The sequence below is a fragment of the Phacochoerus africanus genome, chromosome 11 (genome assembly GCF_016906955.1).
Source record: "Phacochoerus africanus isolate WHEZ1 chromosome 11, ROS_Pafr_v1, whole genome shotgun sequence".
In the NCBI taxonomy this organism is placed as follows: Eukaryota; Metazoa; Chordata; class Mammalia; order Artiodactyla; family Suidae; genus Phacochoerus; species Phacochoerus africanus.
This window is the reverse complement of record NC_062554.1, coordinates 86,940,516-86,965,747: the sequence shown is the minus strand read 5'-3', so window position 1 is coordinate 86,965,747 and position 25,232 is coordinate 86,940,516. Positions and strand designations below refer to the sequence as shown.

General features: G+C 35.8%; 1 protein-coding gene across 17 annotated transcripts in view; it reads right to left on the bottom strand.

The window, feature by feature from the left end:
* The window catches only part of HDAC9 (histone deacetylase 9), a 959,143-nt gene that overhangs the window by 504,708 nt on the left and 429,203 nt on the right, over positions 1-25,232 (bottom strand). For 15 of the 17 annotated variants that reach the window (XM_047752014.1, XM_047752015.1, XM_047752022.1 and 12 more), the window contains one exon: positions 17,028-17,090. In XM_047752014.1, coding sequence (XP_047607970.1) covers positions 17,028-17,090 — 63 coding nt within the window. Of the gene's footprint in view, positions 1-17,027; positions 17,091-17,321; positions 17,360-17,499; positions 18,273-25,232 lie in introns of those variants that run through there. The other 2 variants (XM_047752016.1, XM_047752027.1) reach the window with 2 other exon arrangements.

The window sequence follows — 25,232 nt, the reverse complement described above, 5'->3', positions numbered from 1 at the left end:
AGTCAGTATCTGTTCTGCAAAGGTCATTGTGTCCTTTTTTTAGATTCCACATGTAAGTGATAGCATATGAGGCTGGTGTCTTACTGTCTGACTGACTTCACTTAGCATGATAATCTCTAGATCCATCCATGTTGCTGCAAATGCCATTATTTCTTTCCTTTTAATGGCTGAGTAATATTCTATTGTTTATAAGTACCACTTCTTCTTTATCCACTTCTCTGCTGATGGACAGTTAAGTCGTTTCCATATCTTCACTACTGTATAGAGTGCTGCAATGAACATCAGAGTACATGTATCTTGTCAAGTCATGGTTTTCTCTGGATAGATGGCCAGGAGTGGGAGTGCTGGATCAAATGGTAAGTCTATTTTTAGTTTTCTGAGGAATTCCCATACTGTTTTCCATAGTGGTTGCATCAATTTACATTCCTACCAACAGTGTAAGAGGGTTCCCTTTTCTCCATACCCTCTCCAGCATTTATTGTTTGTAGACTTTTTGATAATGGCCATTCTGGCCGGAGCAAGGTGATACCTCATAGGGGTTTTGATTTGCATTTCTCTAATAATGAGTGATCTTGAACATCTTTTCATGTGTTTTTTGGCCATCTGTATGTCTTCTTTGGAGAACTGTCTGTTTGGATCATCTGCCCATTTTTTGATGGGGTTGTTTGTTTTTTTCGTATTGAGCTGCAGGAGGTGTTTATAAATTTTGGAGATTAATCTCGTGAGTCGCTTTGTTTGAAAATATTTTCTCCCATTCTGTGGGTTGTCTTTTCGTTTTGTTTAGGGTTTCCTTTGCTGTGCAGAAACTTTTAAGTTTAAATTAAATCCCATTTGTTTATTTTTGTTTTTATTGTCATTATTAGTCTAGGAGGTGGATCTGAGAAGATATTGCTATGGTTTATGTCGGAGAGTTTCTGGCCTATGTTTTCTTCTAAGAGTTTTATAGTATCTGGTCTTACGTTTGGGTCTTTAATTCATTTTGAGTATATTTTTGTGTATGGTGTTAGGAAGTGTTCTAGTTTCATTCTTTTAGATGTGCTGTCCAGTTTTCCCAGCACCAATTATTGAAGCGGCTGCCTTTTCTCCATTGTATGTTCTTGCCTCCTCTGTCATAGATTAGTTGACTGTCAGTGCATGAGTTTAATTCTGGACTTTCTATCCTGTTCCACTGATCTATATTTCTGTCTTTGTGCCAGTACTACACAGTTTTGATGACTACAGCTTTGTAGTATAGTCTGAAGCCAGGGAGCCTGATTCCTCTAGCTTCATTTTTCTTTCTCAGGATTGTTTTGGCTCTTCTGGGTCTTTTGTGCTTCTCAAAAAACTTTGAAATATTTTGTTTCAGTGCTGCAAAAAATGTCCTTGGTAATTTGATAGGTATTGCACTGAATCTGTAGATTATCCTGGGTAGTATAGTCATTTTGATACACAGTTTACTTCTATATAATACCATTAAGTACATCTGACTTTTATATAATGAATGGTCAGTTTTGAAAAGAAAGTTAGCTGTTTCAAAAACAAAGAGATTTATAAGTTAATTTTTGGATAACTGATTTTTAAAGGTAATCTTCCTATTCATGATCACAGAATATCTCAAAATTTTTTCTTATATGCCCTCAATAATTTTATCAATTTCTCTATAAAAGTTTCATTTGCTATTTATAAATGCTATCATTTTTATTATATTTTGTACTTAGTTATTTCTGGCATATAGCAATCTTTTCATTTTTTTATAAAGTAACACTGACCTTGTACTGAGCAATCTAACTGAACTCATTATTAGTTCAATTAGTTTACTTTTCTTTAAAAATATTACATTTCTTATTGAGTATTTATGTTTTGGAACATTGACTAGAACCTCCAAAGACAGAGTTGTTGACATTGAAGAGAATGTGCTTTAATTTTACCCTTAAATGTAAAGTTTCAGATAGGGTTTTGATTGATAACACTTTTTCCTTCTATTCTTAGTTTAATAAGTGTTTCTATCCTGGAAAATTATTTTGAATGTTTTTCTGCAACTAATGAAATGATTATATCATTTTTACCTTTAGTTTATTAACAGGTAATGGTCACTGATAGACTCTTTCCCTTTAAGCATGCTTGCATTCCTGAAACTATTTCTCTATAAAATAAAATCCAAATGGCTAGTAACACATGAAAACCATTCAACGCCACCAGTAATCAGTGAAATTCACATAAAAAAGTAATGCTATGCCATTTTTCATCTCTAAATTGGGTAAAAATATCTAAAATCTGACAATATTCAATGATGGCAGAGATGAGGGGAATGTTTCTCACATATATTACTGATGAAACATAAAAATAATCTCTGTCATATATTGGTTTAGACCTTACATAACATGACTAGAGTAGATACTGACATAGAAAGATGTTCTCTCCCTTGACTACAAAGCAATTTAATGTATTTTCTAGTCATCTAAAAATGAACTCATACAAGGTTTTCATATTCAGGTTTAGGACTATGTGCTTGAAAAAAAAAAACATTTAAGAAAAAAAATCAGTAATCTTTCCAGGTTAATGATGTGGGATAATTTCCATTTAATTATTGGGATAATGGATAGTGAGAGTTGATTCTTAATTAAAATCTGAAGGAAGTGATTTTAGAATAGGGGCATTGTTTTAATCATCAGTTGCCTGAGGTTATTTAAACTGTTTTCCTTTGTACCATATACAAGTTATTAGGGTGATAACAAGGCAGCTTTTTTCCTAACATTTTTTTGTTCATCTTCAGGAAAGAAAACAAATGAGTGTTTTCAATTAACTGTGTTTATAGCTTAAAAGATTATATTCCTTTGGAAATCTGCTTGAACTAATCCTTATTTCTTGGTAATGGTCAATAGAGGAATGGGAAACTTATAAATCCAAGGTTAACCAACCTTGATTTGTTCCATCTCAACGTGATTATTACAGCACTTAGAAATGTAACTTGGATTCATATTGATGAGAAAACACAATTGGCAGCATTTGCAAAGTCACTGAGAAACACGGGCATGCATTCATTCCCTGATCTCTACTAAGCTGAGTTCCCACAGCTATGTTGCAAAATTTTGTTTCAGTATCCAACTCCTTTTTTGGCACATACTTAGATTTTTAACTAACTCAATTAATTTTCTGAGCTTTAATGCCCTTAATTTATCCTAACTTGTGCTGGGTTTTAAGTCTAAACTGGAGAAAAAGACCACAAAAAAAATATCTTTTTTCCTACATATGTTATAGCTATTCTCTTCATCATTTCTCTCCCACTTAGACATAAATATATTTATTTCTTTCTTCTCCTTGAATAGCTCTATATAGAGATTGATTCACTCCTTCCATCTGTCTTTAACATCTCATTCTGTGAGTGCCCTGTTTTGACATTTTACTTCAGATAATTTTTTAAATTTTTGATACCCCTGGCATTCAAAATTTAATCAATAAACTGTTCACCAAAAAAAATCTTTCACTGCTCCCTTCTCAAAGACTATAACCAATTAAATCATACCTGAATAAATGAAGATAAGTTCTAAATGGTAACCTGAGGTGCGGAATTGTTTCACATCGATACTACTGTTTAAAAAAAAAATCAATTTTTGTCCTTTATCTAAGAAAACTGTCTCTACATTAAAAAGCTTCACAAAGAGGAAAATAGCACTAAATGTGAAGTGGTGTCTGAATAATATAAAAGTACACCTGTAATCACTTGCACAACCAAATTTATTCTTCTCCTTGGATAAAAAAGTATGCATTTATATTCAGGCAGCCTTAAATTAGCTATTTCACACTTAACATTCTGAATGCAGACACATATCTTGTGAAATTTCTATTGGCGTTATTCATTGAAAAATCAACTCAAGTAAGAATATTCCAAAATTCCCTTTGTTAAGAATAACTTAAACATTCAAAAGTTCATATACATGTTGTCGAAGCAATGGGGATCACTCTTGACTTACCTTCTATAATAAGTGGCTCAAAAATTTGTGTCAAATGCTCTAACATCCTCACACATCTGTATTTTTCAAATTTACAAATAACTGAGGACTTATTTTCTACATAAAAGGAATCATTTCAAAAAAAATAAAATGGTCTAAAAACAGACTGTGTGCAATACCACTGTACTCTTTAATCACTCATTCATTCATTTAAAAATAGTCTCAGGGATCAATTATGTGCTAGGCACTGCAGGGAATAAAAATAGAAGTAAAACATGATCCTTTTCCTCTTAGAGGGTAGAATATAAATTGGGGGATGGGGACACACATACACAAATAACCACACTCTAAGAAAATGGGAATGTTCTAAGAGATTAATAAAGGACTATGGGTGGGGATAGAGAGGAGAGAAGAGAGATTAATCATAATAACTAGGGAAGTACTGCAGGGGATTTGGGGGAATTTTGGAGATCTAGAGACATCTGAAGCAGGCTTTGCAGGAGTTAGGATTTCTTCTATGAAGGCTAGTTGGAAGAGAGCAGAAGGGTATTTCAGACAAAGGAAGTAGCTGATTATATATATATATAAACAATAATAGCAGATAAACAAGAAATCTAGCTTAAAAATACAGCTGTCAAGTACGAAATAAACGTTGATTGAGTAAGACAATTCTTAGGGCAAAAAAGAGGGTAGCTATTAACTATTTTTCTCAAGCTACGCTGTGAATCCAACAAAGCATGCTGGCCAGGAGTCTGGCGCAGTCCCAGTCTTCTTGAGCCTAGAGAAAAATTGTAGCTGACAGCCTTCCCCTGGCTCCCTCACCTACTTGCTAATAAAGGCTTCACCATCCCTTCCACAAGGCAGAAGTCAGTGGAGTTTAAAATAGCCTCAGAACACTTCCTGCTCTATTCTAATTGTGCTTTCATTCCATTTGACTTAGACCAATTGGAATGTTGAGGGAAAACCCCATGAGGCATCAAGCATGTGAGATAATGTGTCAGCCCCTCAAAAATGTTTGTGCATTCTACCCTGTGTATCCATCACTGTTCCCTACCCATGAGAAAGCAGAACATGTAGGGAAAACAGCTCTGAGCACACTGCTATTTCTTTTTTAAAAATAGATCTATCACCTCCATGAATAACAATTTATAATAAGTGTACACACTGCCCAACACAATGAGGTCTAGTATTCTAAACATTTTGTTTGGAAGTTATCCTTCTATAAGCCACCTAACAAGGCTGCTACTTGACCCAGGATTTCCTGACACCCTGTAGGTGTTCAATAAATACTGTCATTTATACTGTATTTTATGCCCCTTTAAAGTGAGTGCAATATTGCCTTTATGAGAAAATGTTCTCAGACTTTTCTTCTTCAGCCAATAAACATGTACTGTTCCCCTTCTTTTTGGTCCCCAGGGAGGAGGACTTAATCACTTCACTAATCTACTAGGATGGCTCATACTACCTGGGCAAGAAGTTTTAGCATAGCTGAGGTTAAGCATTGAAAATAGAGGTAAAGATGAATTATTAGGAAGGAGCAATGGTAAAGGGGTTCCACAAGGTCCTTAATTTCCAGTCAACAGCATTAATCCCAGGAAGAGGTCAGCTGAGTCCACCCTCTCTCTTTGAAAAATAGGGAAAAATCATAGCTAATAGCCTTTCCCCTGGCTTTCTCATCAACATACTGATAAAAGTTCCCCCTCTCCATGCACTAGGCAGAGGAGAGTGGAGACAAAAATAGCTCCCTAACATTTTCTGTTCACTTCTAGCTGTGCTTTCATTCTATTTGACTTAGCCCAAAGGGAATGTTGATGAAAAAAAAATCTACTTTCATTGGGAAGATGTTTTTCATATTGTACCCTTCTCAAAAGGCTTTACCTGACCACTCTAGCTAATACTACCCTGCCACCATTAGTCACTTTATATTCCATTTTTCTATTTTATCTTCCCTTAGCACTTACTACTAACTAAAGTAGCCTTATCTGTTCATCATTCAATTGAACAGTCTACCATGTCCTGTTTCATAGTTGCCTACTCTGTTCCTAGAACAATACCTGGCATGTGGATGGCTCTCAAAATTTTTTTTTTTGTCTTTTTGCCTTTTCTTGAGCCGCTCCCGCGGCATATGGAGGTTCCCAGGCTAGGGGTCGAATCGGAGCTGTAGCTGCCAAGCCTCCACCAGAACCACAGCAACGCGGGATCTGAGCCACGTCTGCGACCTACACCACAGCTCATGGCAACGCCAGATCCTTAACCCACTGAGCAAGGCCAGGGATCGAACCCACAACCTCATGGTTCCCAGTCGGACTCGTTAACCACGGCGCCACGACGGGAACTCCTCTCAAATATTTTTGAGTGAAAGATGAACAAATGAATGACTAGCTTTCAAAGCTTCAAACAATTACATCACCCTCCCCAAACCTTCAACCTGCTAATTAAGAGTGGTTGGGATGCAACTGGTTCCTATAATTGCTTCTACTTCCACCCTCTGTATTTATTTACATCTTGGCTTCTTTGAGAATACACTGGAATTTGTGTGGTTCCTGTTTTTTTGTTTGTCATTTTGCAAATTCCTAATGGTCAGTGGATTCCTTATATTGAGCACAAGCACAAAAATAGTTATCTTTCAAAAAGATAATATGTTTTCAGTAATAACAAAATTATGACTATTCCTACAAAGCTCTAAGTTATACATTCTAAAACATTTTGATTAATGTGTAACATGAAATATATTAACATACCACTTTAACATTTTCATCATCTAACGAGGAGTTAATAATCAGGAAATACAAAATGTCAATTTAACAGATTAAAATCACAATTCTAATTTTAAAGCAAAATACCAATTACTAAATTCTGAATTAAGCACACAGTTTAAGTGAGCTAAGAGAACAGTTCTCAAAATGTGAAACCATACATTTTATTGTATGTGAAATTTGTTGGGTTCATCAGGTGTTAGTAATACCAGAACAACAAAGGCTTAACCATACTTTTTAAAAATATACTAAAAATATTATCTCATCTATTTAAAATCAGCAACTTAAATCAGTGCATCATAGTCTTGTATAGCTATTATTTTATATATTGCTGAAATAAAAGCCAGTAGCATAGATAGTTTTACAGGCATTGTATTATTAAAAGTCACTTATGATGTATATTCACTTATTTTTCCACAGCTTATAGCCAACCTGCATAATTCATTGTACTTAAAACATTCAATTGTTTTTCATAAACCATCTCTTAAACCCAATCTCCATGGGATTTTAAAAATAATCTATATCTATTGGAGAAATTTACCATAATTTAGAGAAAAACAGAATTCTTCCTGCAAAGTAAAAAAAGTAGTGTGTGTGTGTAAAACGCCATTTTCACTGAAGGGTCAACAGAAAGCAGCCCTGTTTATGAACCATATTAACACCAAACAGAGAGCTTAGCCATGTCTGTTTCTAAAAATAAACCCTGTGTGTCTCTTGTTGTCATCATCAACCAGCTTCTTCTGTGCTCTGTGACAGAAAGCATCAAGGCTGCCTCTTTGCCTTTCCATAAGCATTATACATCACTATCCAAAGGCTTCCCCTTTCTGTCAGAGTGGCAGAGATAAAAAGAATTCTGCAATCACCCTAGGCACACATTTAAACATTATTGCCCCTTAAGCAGACAGTTATCATGTTGTTTTGGCAGCAGGAAGGAATCTGTGGTTTCACTTGAATGTTATTCTTCTTTATTTAAACTACTAGAAATAACCCAAAAATGACAGAATGCTCTTTCTATAAATAATCATTCCAGTGTAGAGTTATATTAGGAGGTAACTCAGATGGCATGATAACGCCTAACAAGCTAATCTTAGACCTGCAATACCATAAGATAGAAATACAGAGGCTAAGAATAACTGACCCAAAGGAGTCAGCCTGCTAAAGAGAGCCACAGACATGTGGACATCTGCAGATTTTAATGCATTTGATGATCTCTGAAAGTGTCTTTCCCCTAGGAAGGCAATAAATTATGTTGGTCATTAACATGAAAATCAATAATGCTTCCACAATGTATTGATTCATAAAGATGGCTTGATATTCTCAGAGCAAATAGAATTATACAAATTAGTTTATGGAAACCAAAGGGTTGGGTCTCAAGTAACTGCATTAGCATCCAGTTGGTGAATTTTTATGTATAGGCCAACTGTAGAACATACACTATTCATCCAATGAAATTAACTCAAGATAAAGAAAAATGTAGTATCATATGGATACATATAGACATTTCCATCAAATTTTCACCCAGAATGTCCAAATTGGACTCAAACTGGACCAATATATATTCAAAATATTCAACATTGAAATTTTATTAGAGCATTCTTTTTGGATCAAAAATTAGACATTGCATGTTGAAACCAGGACTTGAGTGGAGACTCAAACTTTATTAACCTCTCTGTGCCCCCCGTTTCTAGGTAGAGACCAAGGTAGGTATAATTCAAACACTTCAGTTCAAAGAAATCGAACCCTATGGTGCATTTGAAAAGAATACTTTCTCCAGCTAAAACAGATTAATAATTGCGCTTTTTTAAAGTGGTATACACCTTACCTTCCAGGCCAAATGCATTGGAAATATTGGTTCTATCCAGAGTGCCTGCTCATTATTTTATGTATCCTCCATCTCATGGAGTTTTTGAGGTTGCTTAAATCAGTCCCAGCCCTGGATTTTGTGAAGCCCTGGGACTATGACGCCAGGCTCTTGCAGCAAGCTTTCACTATAGTTGCCTATTTGTGCTATAAACCTCCCAGGACTAAGAAGTATAACTAGATATTTGTTTATAGGTGATTCCACACTCTTAGCACCAAACAGATAGGGAAGACATTATCCTATGCTAAGTATTTTGTCTCTTTGAGAAGTGGCAGGGATATGGTAATTAAGAACAAGTTCATACCTGACCCTGACAGTTCTTAGCCATGAGGACCAACTGTAAGTTCCACTGAAACTATATCCTCAACTGCAAAATATGCTGCAACTACTGTATACCTCTTCAAGTTGTAGAGAGGATTAAATGATAAAAAACTGCCTGGTACAGCAAAAGCTTTGAAACATTAGGTTATTATATCAATAATAAGAGTGACAGTGATTTTAAAAAAAGATGAGAATACACAGATCCAATCATTGACCTTCTAAATTGAGATTGTAACAACTAGATCAGAGTGGAATGTGGCAGAAAAACCTTTAAAATGATAACTAGTAGTTATTTTTATTTCTAATCTAAAATGAGTACTTCCTAATATAAAATCCCAAGACTCAAAATATATACTTGAATTCTATTTGTAAGCAGAATCAAAAACATTAAGAATAAAACTTAAATCAAGTTCAATTCACCAAGAGCTTTTCTAGTTCACCCTATATGGGGTTCCCTCAAAACTTTCTGAGGAAATGTGTTTCTACTAAAACAAGAACTTCAAGGCCACAATGTAATTTAATGGAAAGTCAGTGAAATTTTCCCAGGTTTTTTTGTTTGTTTGTTTTAATTTCAAAATTTTGAAAAAACTTCATGACATTCTCATATTTTAACCGAGTTTGGAAATGTTGTGCCTTAGCCACCCACCAACACTTACCTAGATTAATTGAAAAAGACATCCACATGGCTACAATTGTGTCAGTACTGAAATATAAATTACAAATTGAACATTTCAAACACAAGTGGTAGACCAGGAAGGCAAGAAGCAAGAAAGTGAAGTTCTGGGGTATTTCCAACCTTATCAACATGCAAAGAGTTTAATCATAAGTAAATGACTAGTTACACTCTGTGGTTTGGTAAATTTCCTTCTTCCTTAAATGTAGTTTTCATTGGATTTAATTATTGGGTATTTTAAAAACAGTGTATATAAAAGGCCCATCACTTATTTTACTATGGAAAATTTAACATGGGAGTAATGAATGGAACTGATACTCTTATAAAACATAAGAATTACTTGTACCCATTAAGCACAGCATTATAGATGAACTCTAAACATATCTCTGATAATGCTTGAAAGTATGCTGTTTAGTATTGTAAAAACACTTGTTTAACTTAAATTTGTTTTGTACAATTGCCTTAGTAGAAGAAGAATGGAACTAGTAGGTATCTTCTTGTCCTTTTATATCCTGATTGTCAGTCTCCTAAGATTAGAAAAGGGAAACCTGTAAGGGTACCTCATAGCTCAAGCTAATAACCACTAGCACTTCAACTTCCTTTTAAGAACCGAACAGACCATGGCACTGACACAGTGATGTGAAGCTTATGCCGTAGTACCTTCGATTTTCATCTAGAGAAAGCTTGTTTTAAAAATCATTTTCATGGCTTTTATTCCAATTAAATTATTTTCAAAGTATTCTAATTTACAAAAAAAATGTTAAAATACAGTTACCATTCCAGATTGTTAAAATTGTTCGCTACTCTGAAAATGTAATAATTATAACAACATACTGGCAAAGAAATTGCATTCGGAATATTTTAAAGATAATTTTCCTTTAATGTACTGAAAAGTTTACACATTATTAGATAAATTTATCTTAATATTTTCTGTATCCTTCCAATCTAACAATAATGAACATTTTACCCAAGCTTATAAAAATGTTAGTAATGCACCAGTCCACAATGCTGATTCTTCTCCTTTCTAAAAAAAAAAAAAAATGACTTGCAACCTAGAGAGACCTAGTCTTCTTTCACAATTACTTCAAATCTCTTTATTAAGGGCTTCTTCTAACAACAGATAGTACACTAAGAAAGGCGTTCTGTATAATACTAGCAAAAAATAAACGTTATCAGGGTTTAAATGTACATGTATCTTCATGAAAATGAAATAACATACAATTCAATTGATGGTACCAACTGTAAGGTCAGCAGAGTGGAGCAGTATGAAGAACCTGATTGCTGCTGATATTACTGATCCTCTAGTGATGCCTGACTATCATGCTATTTCACTACATGATAAATTCTCTGTCGTCTGTTGCACTGAATAGGATTTTCTACTACTTGCAGCAGAAAACAACTTAGTGTATATACCTACTAGTTAAGGGTTAATCATTGTTAGTATTTTGTCACAGTAGCTTAATGTTTGGGTGTATAAGAAACACTTTTTAGAAAATATATACATATTATAAAAACTTATACAAGGGAAAAAAGTATGACAACGAAAACAAAAGTACCACTACCAACCACCACCACCACACACAAAATTTTTCCTGATTTCTTTCTATTTACATATGAATTCTTCTGGGAGATAGATAAAATACACTTTTATAAAATGAGATCATATCACCAAAGTTATTTTTACTTTAAAAAATTACTTTTTTTTCCTTTTTTGGCCACGCCCCCACAGCACATGGGGTTCCCCGAGCCAGGGATTGAATCTGAGCCACATCTGTGGCCCACAGCTGAAGCAACGCCGGATCCTTAACCCATTGTGCCACAGCAGGAACTCCAAAAAACATTAATTTTTAAATGAATTTAACAATGAAAAACTATAATTGAAGGGACTATAAACATACTAAAGACTTCCTTCCTATATAAAGTACAATTTCCAAAAAGATACCTCTGAGGTTAAACAAAGAAATTATTTTTAAAAATCAGTGTTGGAGTCTTTTTTTTTAAAAAAATGTGCTTCTATTTTAAGCAGCAAGGAGTCTGTCCCAGCTCAGAAAGGAGATATTAGCACTTTCACACACCCCTGCATCTCACCTCTTCCCAATGCCTCATATTGATGAAAGCTTTATGAATATTTTTACATTGTCCTACTTCATTAAATTTGCTTTCTGTCCTATAACCACAATCTCATGGCTGTTTGAAAGAATTCAATGCTTTCCATTAACTTTACTATGCTTTCTCCACTTCTCAGTTTCATTCTTTGCTTCAGTTTAAAGCTCATTTCTTCATTGTGTGGGTTTCACTGTCAAGCAGTCTAGTGGTGTTTGAGAATGTCTAAGTTGCTAATTATTTTCTTTACATTGTAGTAACATTTCATCTGGGTGGAACACTGGGTTGCAATTCTTTCACAACTTCCGAGATTTTTCTCCATTATCTTCTGGCATTGAGTGTTGGGTAAATTTGATAAGCCTTCCTGAGTTTCACACATTCTCTCCCACCTTAGATATTTGCTTTACCTGCCTGAACCATGAAGAATAATTTATCTCTTGAAATTCAGCACCACAGTGTGGTTATGACTTGGTGCGGAGCACTTACAGCAAATTTTCCCACAAGATGGGAGCTCTTTCAATATGCAGATTTATTTATTTTTTTTTCCTTTTCAGTGAAATAATCTTTCTTCACTTTTACAAAATGTTCTTCTATTTCAAAGTTTTGGAATATCAGCTTCAGGGATATAAATAACCTGTCACTGTGTCTTTTGTATTTCTTATTATTTACCTCTCCCCAATCACTTTAATCCATTTCCCTTTTTCATTCCCTCTGATTGTCTCCAGCCTTTCCTCTTTGTTGGTAAAGATTTTCACTGGTGTCTATTCTGTTTCCTGCTTTTTCTAATGAATTTTTTGTTCTATAATTGCCATGCTTTTTTCATTCTAAGTTTGTTTCCCTAGACTGAAAATACCCTTTTTCATTCTTTTCTACAGTTTTATCATCTCATCTTTGAGCTCTTATTTTATAAAGTTTATGTTCTTATTAAGGCGCTCTATTTGCAAGGAGCAGTTATTAAATAATTTCATGGGTTCACTGAGTTGATCTCTTATTGGTGGGATCTATAAAGTTAGTAGGGGAAGGTATTTCATTGCAAAGACCTATGGGTCATTTTTGCAACTTAGAGTGTTGCTCTGAAGCCTTCCCCCGGAGATGTGGTGTTTCTGCACCATCCCCCATTTCGCCAGTTTCTCTTCCAGAATCTTTTCTGCTGTTTCTCAGTTGCAATAAAAAAACTCCACCACCACCAAAAGCTGAGGATATCCACTCAGTTTGCTCCATTCCAGATTTGGAAATGTTAGAATTTTCAGTACATTGTCATCTTGTCGGTAACAGGCCCTGTTAAGCTTCTCTCTTCGGATCAAAGATCCCTGTTTCCATTATTCCCTTGGCTACCAGTTTCTGAGTTATGCTGTATTAGGTCATATCATTTCCTTTGCTCAGCTAATGCTGAATATTGTGTATGTGGGGTGGGGAATGATGCTGACTTATACTACTTTAGGATCACTTCATTATCAATCAGTGATGAGAAATTATGTAGTACATTTTCAAATTTCTCATCTCCAAAATCAAAACCACCATTTAAAATTCATCATCGGGCTCATTTTAGTCTCTTGAGGGATTTTATTGAATTGTTTTTACTTAACGCATATGACAAACAATTTTGCCACCCATGTCATCCACAGAAAAATAATCATTCTTGTCCCCATTCTCAACGGGCCAACTTATAACTAGCTTTTTGATTGCTATCTATCAAATAGCCCAACTGATAACATCCTAGGAAGTGAAGGTAACCTGAGGTAGAGAACGGCAAAATAGTAATTATGGGGAATACCAGAAGTGATTCTTAACATGACAGGAGCATTTCACAGACTTACATTTTCATAATTAGATTCTGCTTTCCAAGTAGACATAAATGACTACTGAATCTAAAATGTTCCTTTTCCCCTGACAATACATACCAAGGAGATAAAAGGATTCTGAAAGAGCGAAGATATATTTTCCTTAAAAGAAATTCAGAATTTAGATTTAAATGTGTTTCTTTTATACCCTAAAAGAAGAATGCAGAGTGAAAATATGAGTTTTCCTTACTGTAAACGTTTTTTACACTAATGCTCTACAAACTCTAGGAAATTCTTTCATAATAATCATTCCAATATCATCTGGGTAACTTTGCTGTCGAATGCATTAAGCAACAAGCCTGGCAATAGGAGAATACCCCAGATTCTGCCAGCTACTGCTGAGTGACTTGAATCAATGTTTGTAGATGCTTCAGTTTCTGCCACAGTTATCACTCATATTGGTCCACACAAGCCACAAAAGTGGAGACTGACCCAGCAAAATGTGTCACTCATACTGAATTCCAAGATTCAATATTAAAAAGCTTTTTATTTAAAAGATATTAGCAGATGACATTGCAGAACCTAATTCTTCCTTAGATGTATAGCTTGGCTGGGTCAATATTAGAGAAAAAAACTAGAGCCATATAAAACAATTGCTACTCAATAGTATAAAAAGAGCTCTAAAGAAAAAATATCATCTATATTAATACATGGCTAGAATAATAAATGGGAGCTCTAAAGCAACGAATAACAACAAAATAAAGCTTTTTAAACAATCTCAAGAAAGCTGCTGTTGGGATTTCACTGTTCTGTGACATACTCTGCAACTTCTTTACCTTTGATTATAAAGTAATGAGACATTTCACAGAACACACACATACACAACACTGATTTAGTCACAATCTGTCCAAAGAAATTATTTAATTTTTATCAGACCAGGAAAACTGCCCTTCCCTCCAAAAAAGCTGATTGATAAAGATAACTAGTGAAAACTTACTATCAAAGCAAAAAGTCATTCCCCTAGATGACATACATTCTAGCTCATCTGGCTCATTCAGTGATAAAGACCATGGTATTGCAGAACAAGAACCCAAGATTTATTTGCTAAAAAATGTTAATAGTGAGTTCACACTTTAATGACATGTTACCTTTGAACCTCACAAGAGTACCAAGAGGTGAGCAGGAAGACATCATTGGTTTACAGGTAAGTAAACCACTTCCAACAGTTCTACAACTGGCCAGCAGTGGAGTTCTCACAAGAACACAGAGCTTCTGACTCCTAGAAGAGTGTTCCTTTCTCTATTCTGCACTGCTACAGTGTACCTTTTTCTCTTTCAGATCCAAAGACTCCATTTCTAAGCATATCAATCACATCCATGCCACTGGTCCAAAAGGGAGCTGAATAAGATTTGTAGTTTAAATAAATACACCCCTAATTGAGCAATTAACTTAAAAGACAAATCCTACTGATACGGGTCACTAGCATCATTATCACTTCCCTCTACACTATCAGTGATACCCAAAGTTCGCTGCATGTTAGAATTGCTTCCAGGCTGTTTCTCATACTGTTTCAATCAGAAACACTAGCGGTGAACCCCAGGCATCAGTATTTTGTAAAATACTCCTGGTGACCACACCTTTGAGAGCTACTGCCTCAGAAGAAGTACACAAAAAAAGACTAGGGGAATTAAATTTAAGAGCATATTTTATTTAAAAAAAATCAAATGTTACAGGACATGGTAGAAAGAATGCAAATGTTTTTATGCTTCAAATTTTAAAAATATTCAGCACTTGCAGTTCTCTTATTTATATCAGACAGGTTTGGGAGCTGATGTCAATTGACATCACTTTTCATTTAAGAGCTGGTGCTTAAGTGTTGCTTCCTGTAAAACTGACAATAACGCAGTCTCAAATGCTTCCCTGCTTGAAAATATTGTTGCGTTGTATAAAAATCATTAAATGTCAGGAAAATGACAATCTCAACTGAAACTGGAGTAAATTTATGTATGATTATCAAAGACACTGAGAAACAGTGAAGTTTGCAAACACCTGTAGCAAGATTCAAGCCAGCAGATAGTCACTGCTTGAAAGGCACAGATTTGTTTCTACCATGTGAATGAAATTTTAAACTTTTAACAGAGGTGAGGAATAAAAGGGTAAAGGGTGGTACTGAAAAGATATCTAAAATAGTTAACGTTAATAGAGTTGGTTGATACATGAAAAATAAAATGCCAAGTAATGAGCTCCATCAGAGACGTAACAGTTGACCCCTCCCCAAACTTTTTTCAACTTTATAGCCACAAAGATAATAAACTGTACTGAAATTCTGGTATGTCTGCTTGAGATAAGCAGACACTACTAATTAATATAATTTCTGTCACTTAAGTGTAAACACACCAAATTACACAAAATTGGTATTTTATTCTGACTCCACAAAAAAATTGGGTCAATGAAGGATCTTAAAATTATCATAACTAACCAAGGTTTAGAGAAAATCTGCCCAAAGATAGAACCATAGATGAGAAGGTGTTCAATACTAAAACAGACATCATGCCAACCTGTGGAGTATCTCCTTCTCATCTAGCTCTACCAAGTAAACGCTGCTTTATGTTGCACTTTTACCATGGAAATCTAGGTAGTGTTCTATAATTATAATTAAGCCCACATAGGAACACAGAAGACGACAGGGGGAACTTTAAGTCAATTTAGATTGAGACATTCAGAAAAGAAGCAAAACAAAAAGTACCACAAGCTTTAGGAACTAGCTGTAGGAAATAAATATGAAAAGAAACAAGTACGAATAAGTGCTATTGCCTGGAGAGTCTGCTCTTAGAGAAAGTGGTGAAGCTGAGGAGCTTCATCTCCCATCTGCACAGCTCCCTGAAGGGACAAGCACATACACAGAAACTAGAAATCAGAATCTGTTACTATTATTCTTTAAAATATTGCACCTGCGTAAAACACCTTTATATGTGTTACAGCTGTGCATCTGCCTGACAATGCTAGACTTTCCAAATGTTTTAAAGAAAATCAAAATAATCACCTGCTAATAATAATTTTATTTCATCCTAAGCAGTTTCTTTTTGGGATGAGAAGAAAAAAAAGCTACGTGAAAACTACCTTCACAACTCCTGTAGCAAACACATTTCATAAGGTAGGTCTATAAATAGAGGTGCTTCTGTAGGCACACTGTCAATATAAAATCATCAGGCTACAGAAGGCTGCAATGTAAACTGCAGCCCCAATATGAACTTACCTTATTTTTAAAGTCCCATCAGAATATGCGTACAATCGGAACGGACCTCCTTTTGCTAGTTGCAGAGCAAGGCAAAACACCCCCAACTACATTTTACTTATCTCTGCCCCATCCTTCAGGAGAAGCTTTGCGATTTCATTCAGAAGCAGCCTGTTCCTGAGCAGACTGAATATGCACAGAAAGAGTAATGGAAGGGATCTAAGTTAAACCCTCCAGAAGCACCAAGAAAATAGCAACATCAACACCAAAAAGCAGCAAACCCTTAAGAGAGGTACTTTTCCTAGCTGCCTTTCCCAAGACAGCCCCCTTTCACATGTAAAATGTCTCTGTTAAAAAAAGGCTCTTACCTGAGCTGATCATACTGTGCATTCTCTGCTGAGCCAAGAGCTGCTCTCGTCCAGCCACCCCATCTGAAGGAAAACACGAGTCAGTCTCGTAAATTGTCTGCAGCATATTCCAATCGCTCTTACTTCAGCTACATGAAAGATTCATCGCTGCACGGGCCCCAGGAGCTACCCTGGCTGGTCCTCCCTCCTCCCCGAGGAAAGGCAGCAAAAGATCAACTTCGACAATGACTTCCTCTCTGCTAAGATGGACACACACTTTTCAAAAGACCTGGGTACTTTTGCTACATTACCAACCTGTGTGCAAAGCAGAAAGGACTGAATGGATGCTAAGGCTCTCTGGAGTTTAGGCTATCCCGGAAACTAAAAGCAGGTGGGAACTAGGAATGTGCTTCAGGGTTATTGCTTTGTCAGAATAAGTAGAAAAATATTAACTCGACCCACGAGAAAAAGAAACCAATTAAACCTGGCTTACAGCTCCTCAGGCTGCCAGAGTTTCACTGCAAGAACCCTCAGTCCTGCAAGTGGCTTCAGCTGGTGCCCTTCTTCTATCTGTGTGTGTCTCTTCCCCCTCTCTAGTCTCTCTCAGCTCAAGTTGGGTAAAGCTAGTGATAATCCATTTGCATATGAATCAACAACAGCATGGCCCACAGGCACAGAAATAGAACAATGGTCGGCCTGAGCCAAAAATAGGTCAAGCATGGCCGAGTGATTGGAGCCTGCATTAATGCATTTAAAAATACCCCAGCAAACCCAGCTGTCCAGCCTCTATCTTTCAAACCATAATTCTCTATTGCAGGGCCTTAAAAGCAATTAACTCTTTCCTCCCTTCAAGCTTGCTTTACACACTGTTTCCATACTGGCGATTCACTTCCAAAGAAAGGAAGTGTGGGGGGGAAATAAGAATAATTCTAAGAGGGCAAATGCACATACATTTCATTTCATTTTATTTTTGTAGTATGTGTTTTTGGAAGAGAGAGGAGAGAAGTGCAGAGCTCTGTATTGGTTCTAAAATAATACTGGAAGCTTTTGCTCATAATGTGGTTTCTGCCTCACCCACGCACAGCAATCCTGGTGTTCTATTTTTGTTGCCTGTTTCTCTGGCTACACTGCAGTTGGCTGTAGCACTAGAAGCTTTGCTGCCTTCTAGTTTCAAGACTGACAGGAGACTTAGTAGAGGTAGTTTTGGAAAACAAGCACACCCCAGAATAAAATGTTTATGAAGGACCAGCTTGATTTTTTCTTTTTTTTTTTTACTTGCTATTTATGTAAGGCAATTGTCCTGTTTCACAAATCTTAATATGATTTTAGTACCACCTATCAATTTCATTACATCCAGTTTCCATTATATCTAAATTAAAAATATATATGCAGCTTAGAGCTAAAAATGTTCCTTCTGTTTCAGCCTCTCAGGCTAAATTCAATTTACCTGCTGAAGGCAAAGAAGGTACTGGTGCTTTCTCATGGATGGTGCAGAATTAAAAAATATATGCACCTGTGCATCAATTATATAGTCAACCCCCAACTATGAAAGTTCTGCATTCATCTCTACCTTGGTTGGCTGAAATACAGACCTCACATTTCGATAGAAATAGTGTTTATAATAGTTGATTCCCAGATCAACACACACTGCAGAATTCACCTACAAATGAGCTATTGTATATAGCACTAAACATTCTACAGTCTCTGGTACACACATAACATCATTTCTAGGTGAGAAATAAATTCTGCATCATAAATTAGGTTGCTAGCATCTAGCCACTCCAAAGAGCAAACCTAAAAGTGAAAATCCATTGGTCATGGGAGCTCTTCTCCTTTTTCTAAACTCAATTGGCAAGAAAAAATATAATTCTTAAGGCATTAGTAGCAACAGAGAAGAAAAGGAAAACAGCAGTGTTTCAAGGTTCCCACAACAATCAGATGAAGGAGAGTTCTTGGTCAATCATAGATTGTGGAGCAGAAGAAAGAGAACAAGAAGATACAGAGTTCCAGTGAAAAGGAGGAAACATACTAAGTCATTAGGCAGATAACTCCCTGTTGAAGAAAATGGCACTGTGAATTTTTCTTTTTCATAGATTAACTCCCACTTATTGCACAATTATATTTGAACAGTTATAGGATTTTTTTTTTTAGAAGTTATTCCAAACTACATTTGACTTAAGCTAAACAGGAAAATCTTATGTGCCCGTCAATGGAAAAAAAAAAAACGTTTAATTCCATCTGCCATCATAAAGTAAACTTTCACTCAATTAAGACATTGGTGTATAAAATTCAAGGGATGGAAATACTGTAGATCTGGCAGTTTACCTCAGAGATGACATAACCAACCACAGCATTTTAGACCTAGGGGAAATTTAGAGATTGTCTATAATGGTGTCCAAACTCTGTTCCCCAGGATGCCAGGGACCCTGGGAGCTGACTCTCAGTGTTACCCAGAAGAGGTTTTTTCCCCAAACCAGAGCAGCCTTGTTTTTATCTGTTTACATTTGGGTAAGATTTCTTTGGAACAATGACTTCTTAGATTAAGAAAAAAATTAAAATATGGTGTATGATGACAGATGATAACTAGACTTATCATTGCTATCATTTTGCGCCATATAGAAATATCAAATCACTGTGTTGTGCGCTGGGAATTAATATAGTGTTGTAGATCAATTACACTTCATAAACAAATAAACTGACAAAAAAAGAGAGATAAGATGTGACTACCAGAGAGGAGGGGGTGTGGGAAAGGGCATTTTAGATGAAGGTGGTCCAAAGGTATAAACTTCCAGTTAGAAGATAAATAAGTACCAGGGATGTAACATACAACATAATGAATATAGCTAACACTGCAGTGTGTTACCTATGAAAGTTGTTAAGAGTAAATCCTAAAAGTTCATCTCAAGAAAAACATTTTTGTTCATTTCATTTTGTATCTATATAAGATGATGAATGTACACTAGACTTACTGTGGTAATCATTTGATGATGGATGTAAGTCATTATGCTGTACACCATGAACTTATACAGTGCCGTATATCAATCATACCTCAATAAAACTGGAAGGAAAAAAAATTGAAATCCACTCTTTGAGTACACATGATCTCCCTAATGTACACACGAAGAGAGTAAAGAAACTTTCTGAATGCTATGAAGGATGAAAAAACACTCATTAATGGAGTTATGACTAGAGAGACTCAGACTCTAGTTGTCTACCCAAGTAGGTCTAGCACTCATATTCTCAAGTACACCCTCTTATTCCTTACAATGCAAATAATTATCTGAAATATTCAGAATAAATTTTAATATTATCTACTGATGTAAAATAGAACCACTCTTAATTGTCTCAGAGTGGCTTTAAACAGAGTATGTTTTAAAAACTAGTGATAAACATAGAAGGACAACAGAAATCCTAGTACAGAATCCTAGTCCTTGACTTAAAGTAACATTACTCCCAGATTAGCCCCACAGGAAAATATCAAGTCAAAATGCATCTAATATATCTAACCTACCAAACATCATAGCTTATCCTAGCCTACTTTAAACATGCTCAGAAAACTCACAAGAGTCTATTGGACAAAATACCTAACACATAGTATATTTTATAATGAAGTATTAAATACCTCTTAATTGATTGAATACTGTGCTGAAAGTGAAAAACACAGTGGTTTTAAGAGTATCAGGTATTTATCCTGTGATCACTGTGGCTCATTGCTGCTGCCTAGCATCTTCCGAGAATATCATAAGGCCTATATCGCTAGCACAGAAAAGGTCAAAATTCCAACTATGACTTCTCCTTAAGGCATATGGTTTTCGCTCCATAGTAAAGCCAAAAAATCATAAATGTAACTGAAATTGTGTGTAATGATTAGCCCACATACACACAATTTCACCTGCCTCCATTAATCAAGTTTATTTTGAGATTTGCATGTTCTCCCAGGACCCACAGCCTAAATATCAAGATGTTTGCCTGAGTAGTTTTCTACAAATGTGGCGTCAGCTGCATGTAGTTCGAGCTGAGCTGGTTAAGACTTGGACCCTTCAAATGTGTGTGCCAAGTGTGCGCTAGGTGACCTTTTGCAGAGGCCTTAGCTTAGTTACACCTGCACACAGAAAGACCTTTACCACACCTTTTTCCAATCATCGTTCTCCATGCTCCCCATGCCTCAAACCACCCTGCTTCTTAATTATTTACCCCATCAATACCCCCAGCCCTTTGTCTTGGAGGAGCTGGGTTTGAAATTTGTTCTTTAATCTCCTTGCTGGGCTGCCTTTTGGATAATCCCTCTTTGCTGCAAGTTTCCAGTGTTCCAGCATTTCAGCTGAAACCAGGATGAACCTGGTTTGGTAATAGAATCATCGAAGCTGGGGATCATCTGTACTGACATAATTTACATCTTTGTTGTTTTATATTTAAATTATACCCTTAAAATACAGTTTACAGAAAGTCTCCAAGCTTTTATAATCATTAAAAAAAAAAAAAAAACCCAGAACCCAAAAGAGTTAGTAATTCCTCATTCTCAGAGATATCAGGATAGGGCATTCACATAGAAGAGTATAAATAATGGGTCTTGTTTTGACCAGGTTAGTTAACTTGAGTTTATTTATATTCTGTCCCTGCATTCTTGCAGCATTTTTTTGCCGGTAGCATTCTTGTCTTTCAACTCTTGATAATGAAAACCTAGTTTAGGAGTTCCCGTCGTGGCGCAGTGGTTAACGAATCCGACTAGGAACCATGAGGTTGCGGGTTCCGTCCCTGCCCTTGCTCAGTGGGTTAACGATCCGGCGTTGCCATGAGCTGTGGTGTAGGTTGCAGACGCGGCTCGGATCCCGCGTTGCTGTGGCTCTGGCGTAGGCCGGTGGCTACAGCTCCGATTCAACCCCTAGCCTGGGAACCTCCATATGCCGCGGGAGCGGCCCAAGAAATAGCAACAACAACAACAACAAAAAGACAAAAAGACAAAAAAAAAAGAAAAGAAAACCTAGTTTATAGTGAAAAGATATTGGACGCTTATCATTAAATAGATACGAGTTGTTTCCGAGAGGAAAAATAACATCATTAAAACCACTATCAAGTATAGTGATTATCATAGTTCTATTCTCCAAAAACTTAAATATTAAGAATGTCGAGGTAATTCTTCTCACATTATGTCAACAATGTCGGTAAAGAAATGTGAGTTTCTTTCTGGGTATTTGTAAAACCAATTTTACTGACTGGGGAAAAAGATTAAATTTTATAAGAACTGTTACAAGCTCATACAAATGTCAGACTAGAATAGATGGGAAGTTTTACATTTTTTAATAAATTTAAATTCAATTTAATAAACATTTTGGAAATTGATCTAAATGTTGTATTTTACATTTATTTAAATAATAAATGAAAAAGAGTAAGGAAAGAAAACCAGATTCCCAGTTAAATAAAAAATGGGAATGGGCATCAAATCCTAAGGCAAAACATCATTCAAAAGTAATTATGATAATTCCAATTCTTTTCATAGGCATATAAGCACAATGAAAAAAATTAAATATTTAAATTAAATTTTAATTAAAAATTTAAAGTATGGATAAAAAATCTATATGGCATCAAAATATTTCCAGAAAGTTCTAAAGACTGATTTTCTCAAATCTGTCTTAGTTGATGACTGATGAATGACACCACTAGAAAAAGTGAACAAGGACGTATAACCTGATTTATTTTACCACAGTAATAAATCCTCGTTCATCTGTAATCAAGCATAGACTTTTCATGCAGTACCAAATCTTACCAAATCTTATGGTTCTAGAACCCAGATGCAGTAAGATTTTAAACTTGTTTGCCTGCAATACTAAACTGTGCTGTAACAAGAAAGCTACAAATTGCTCACCCAAGACTTTAACTCTTCCACTGTCTCACTCATGTTGCTGCTTCTTCCATCCTCAAATTTCTCAAAGTATTGTCACAGCAATGAAGTTATACACATTTGCCTGCAGGCAACTGACTTGATTCCTAGGACCCTTGAGGGGTCTACACCATAGCCACAGCAAAGCCAGATTGGAGTCACATCTGTGACCTATACTACAGGCCACGGCAATCACCAATTCTTATTAAATAGTGGTGACTCAATTTATAGATGATTCCTTTGTACTATAGCAACTTAATTACCAAACGGTCTTCAGATAAGGAAACCTTGCCTAAACCCCAAAGGGTGTGAATAAACACATCAGCAATGAAATGCCAGGGAGAAAACAAAACAACAAAAAACTCTAGAATTGTTGACCTTACTTCAATTAAAAATTATCTCTTCCTTTACTCTTCAAATTAGATGTCTTGTTCCATGATTTATTCTATTTGGGAGAGATAACGGAGTATAAAGATCACCTGGAAACTTTTTAGAAATGCAATTTATTGGTCCAGAACTACTAAATGAGAATCTCGGGGCGGGAGGGAGCTCTATTTTACAAGCTCTCCAAGTGATTCTGATGCACAATAAAGCTTTAGAACCAGTAGATAAAATCATCCTTTCCAAAGCAATGATTAGATGGATAAAGATAACAAACTATCTTTTTGGGATCCAATTTCAAATTAAGCACTATTATTAAGGAACAGATTTTCAAAATGAAAATAATTAGCATTTAATATTCAAAGTATGAAAAGATGGAGGAGGCTCATCCAGAAAAAGATCTTCTAGCTTGCAGATGCATCCATCATTACACACAAGGTGATCGACATGTGAGCACTGTTTTTCTCCATTAAGCCACATTCTAGGGTCTATTTTTCTGAGTATTTGCCAGTTGCACATTCACCCCTTTTTGCAGAGCTCAGAACAGCCAACCCAGGAGAAGAAAGCAAGATGATCATAAATAGTCCTATAATTAGAGGGACAAGTAAAACTTAATGGTCTTTTATAGAACCAAGTGAAGACTGTTTCTTCTAAGCCAGTCACTCATATATAGAACATTTACTACTTTACAACCACTAGTGCAAGTCCCAGAGATATAAATGTATGCAAGAATGACATAGCCATAAACTTGATAGAATTTTTAGTTTTGAATGAAATACAGTTCAAGGCAATTACTATATAGTCTGATAAACTGTAACTTTAGATCTTACTTTAATATTCCTTGAATTTTAATTTACGACTAAGTATTCAAAATAATAAACCTTGTAGGGTTGCTATGAGGATTACAGAGAACATACTCAGCAAACAGGCATTCAATAAATGATAACTTATTATTATAAATGCTACTAATAAAAATATCCTATGGACAGGACCTTTTTTTGACAGGCACACCTGTGGCATGTGAAAGTTCCCAGGCCCCAGGTAAGGAACCTGCCCCACAGCAGTTACCAGAGCCACAGATGTGATGACACCGGGTCCTTAACCCACTGAACCACCAGGGAACTCCTGGACTAGGCCTTTAATTAATAATTGTTAAAATACTTCAGGGTCAGAATGGCAATCATTAGTAAGTCTACAAATAACAAATGCCAGAGAGGTGTGGAAAAAAAGGGTACTCTCCTTCACTGTTGGTGGGAATATAAACTGGTACAACCACTATGGAAAACAGTACTGAGATACCTCAGAAAATTAGTATAGAACTACCATATGATCCAGCAATCTCACTCCTGGGCATATAGGAGAATGAAACTTTCAATGAAAAATATACATGCACTTCCATGTTCATTGCAGCACTATTCATAATAGCCAAGACATGGAAACAACTTCAATGCCCATTGAAAGATGAATGGATTAAGAAGATATGATATATATATACAATGGAATACTACTCAGCCATAAAAAAGAACAAGATAATGCCATTTGCAGCAACATGGATGGAACTAGAGACTCTCATGCTAAGTGAAGTAAGTCAAGACAAATACCATATGATATCCCTTATATCTGGAATCTAATATATGGCACAAATGAATCTATCTACAGAAAAAAAAAAAATTCATGGACATGGAGAACAGACTTGTGGTTGCCAAGGGGGAGGGGAAGGGAGTGGGATGGACTGGGAGTTTGGGGTTAGTAGATACAAACTATTGCATTTGGAGTGGATAAGCAATGAGATTGTGCTGTATAGCACAGGGAACTATATCTAGTCACTTGTGATGGAACATGATGGATGATAATATGAGGAAAAGAATGTATATATGTATGTATGACTGGGTCACTTTGCTATACAGCAGAAATTGAGAGACCCTTGTAAATCAACTATAATAACTGGGTAACCATGCTGTACAGTA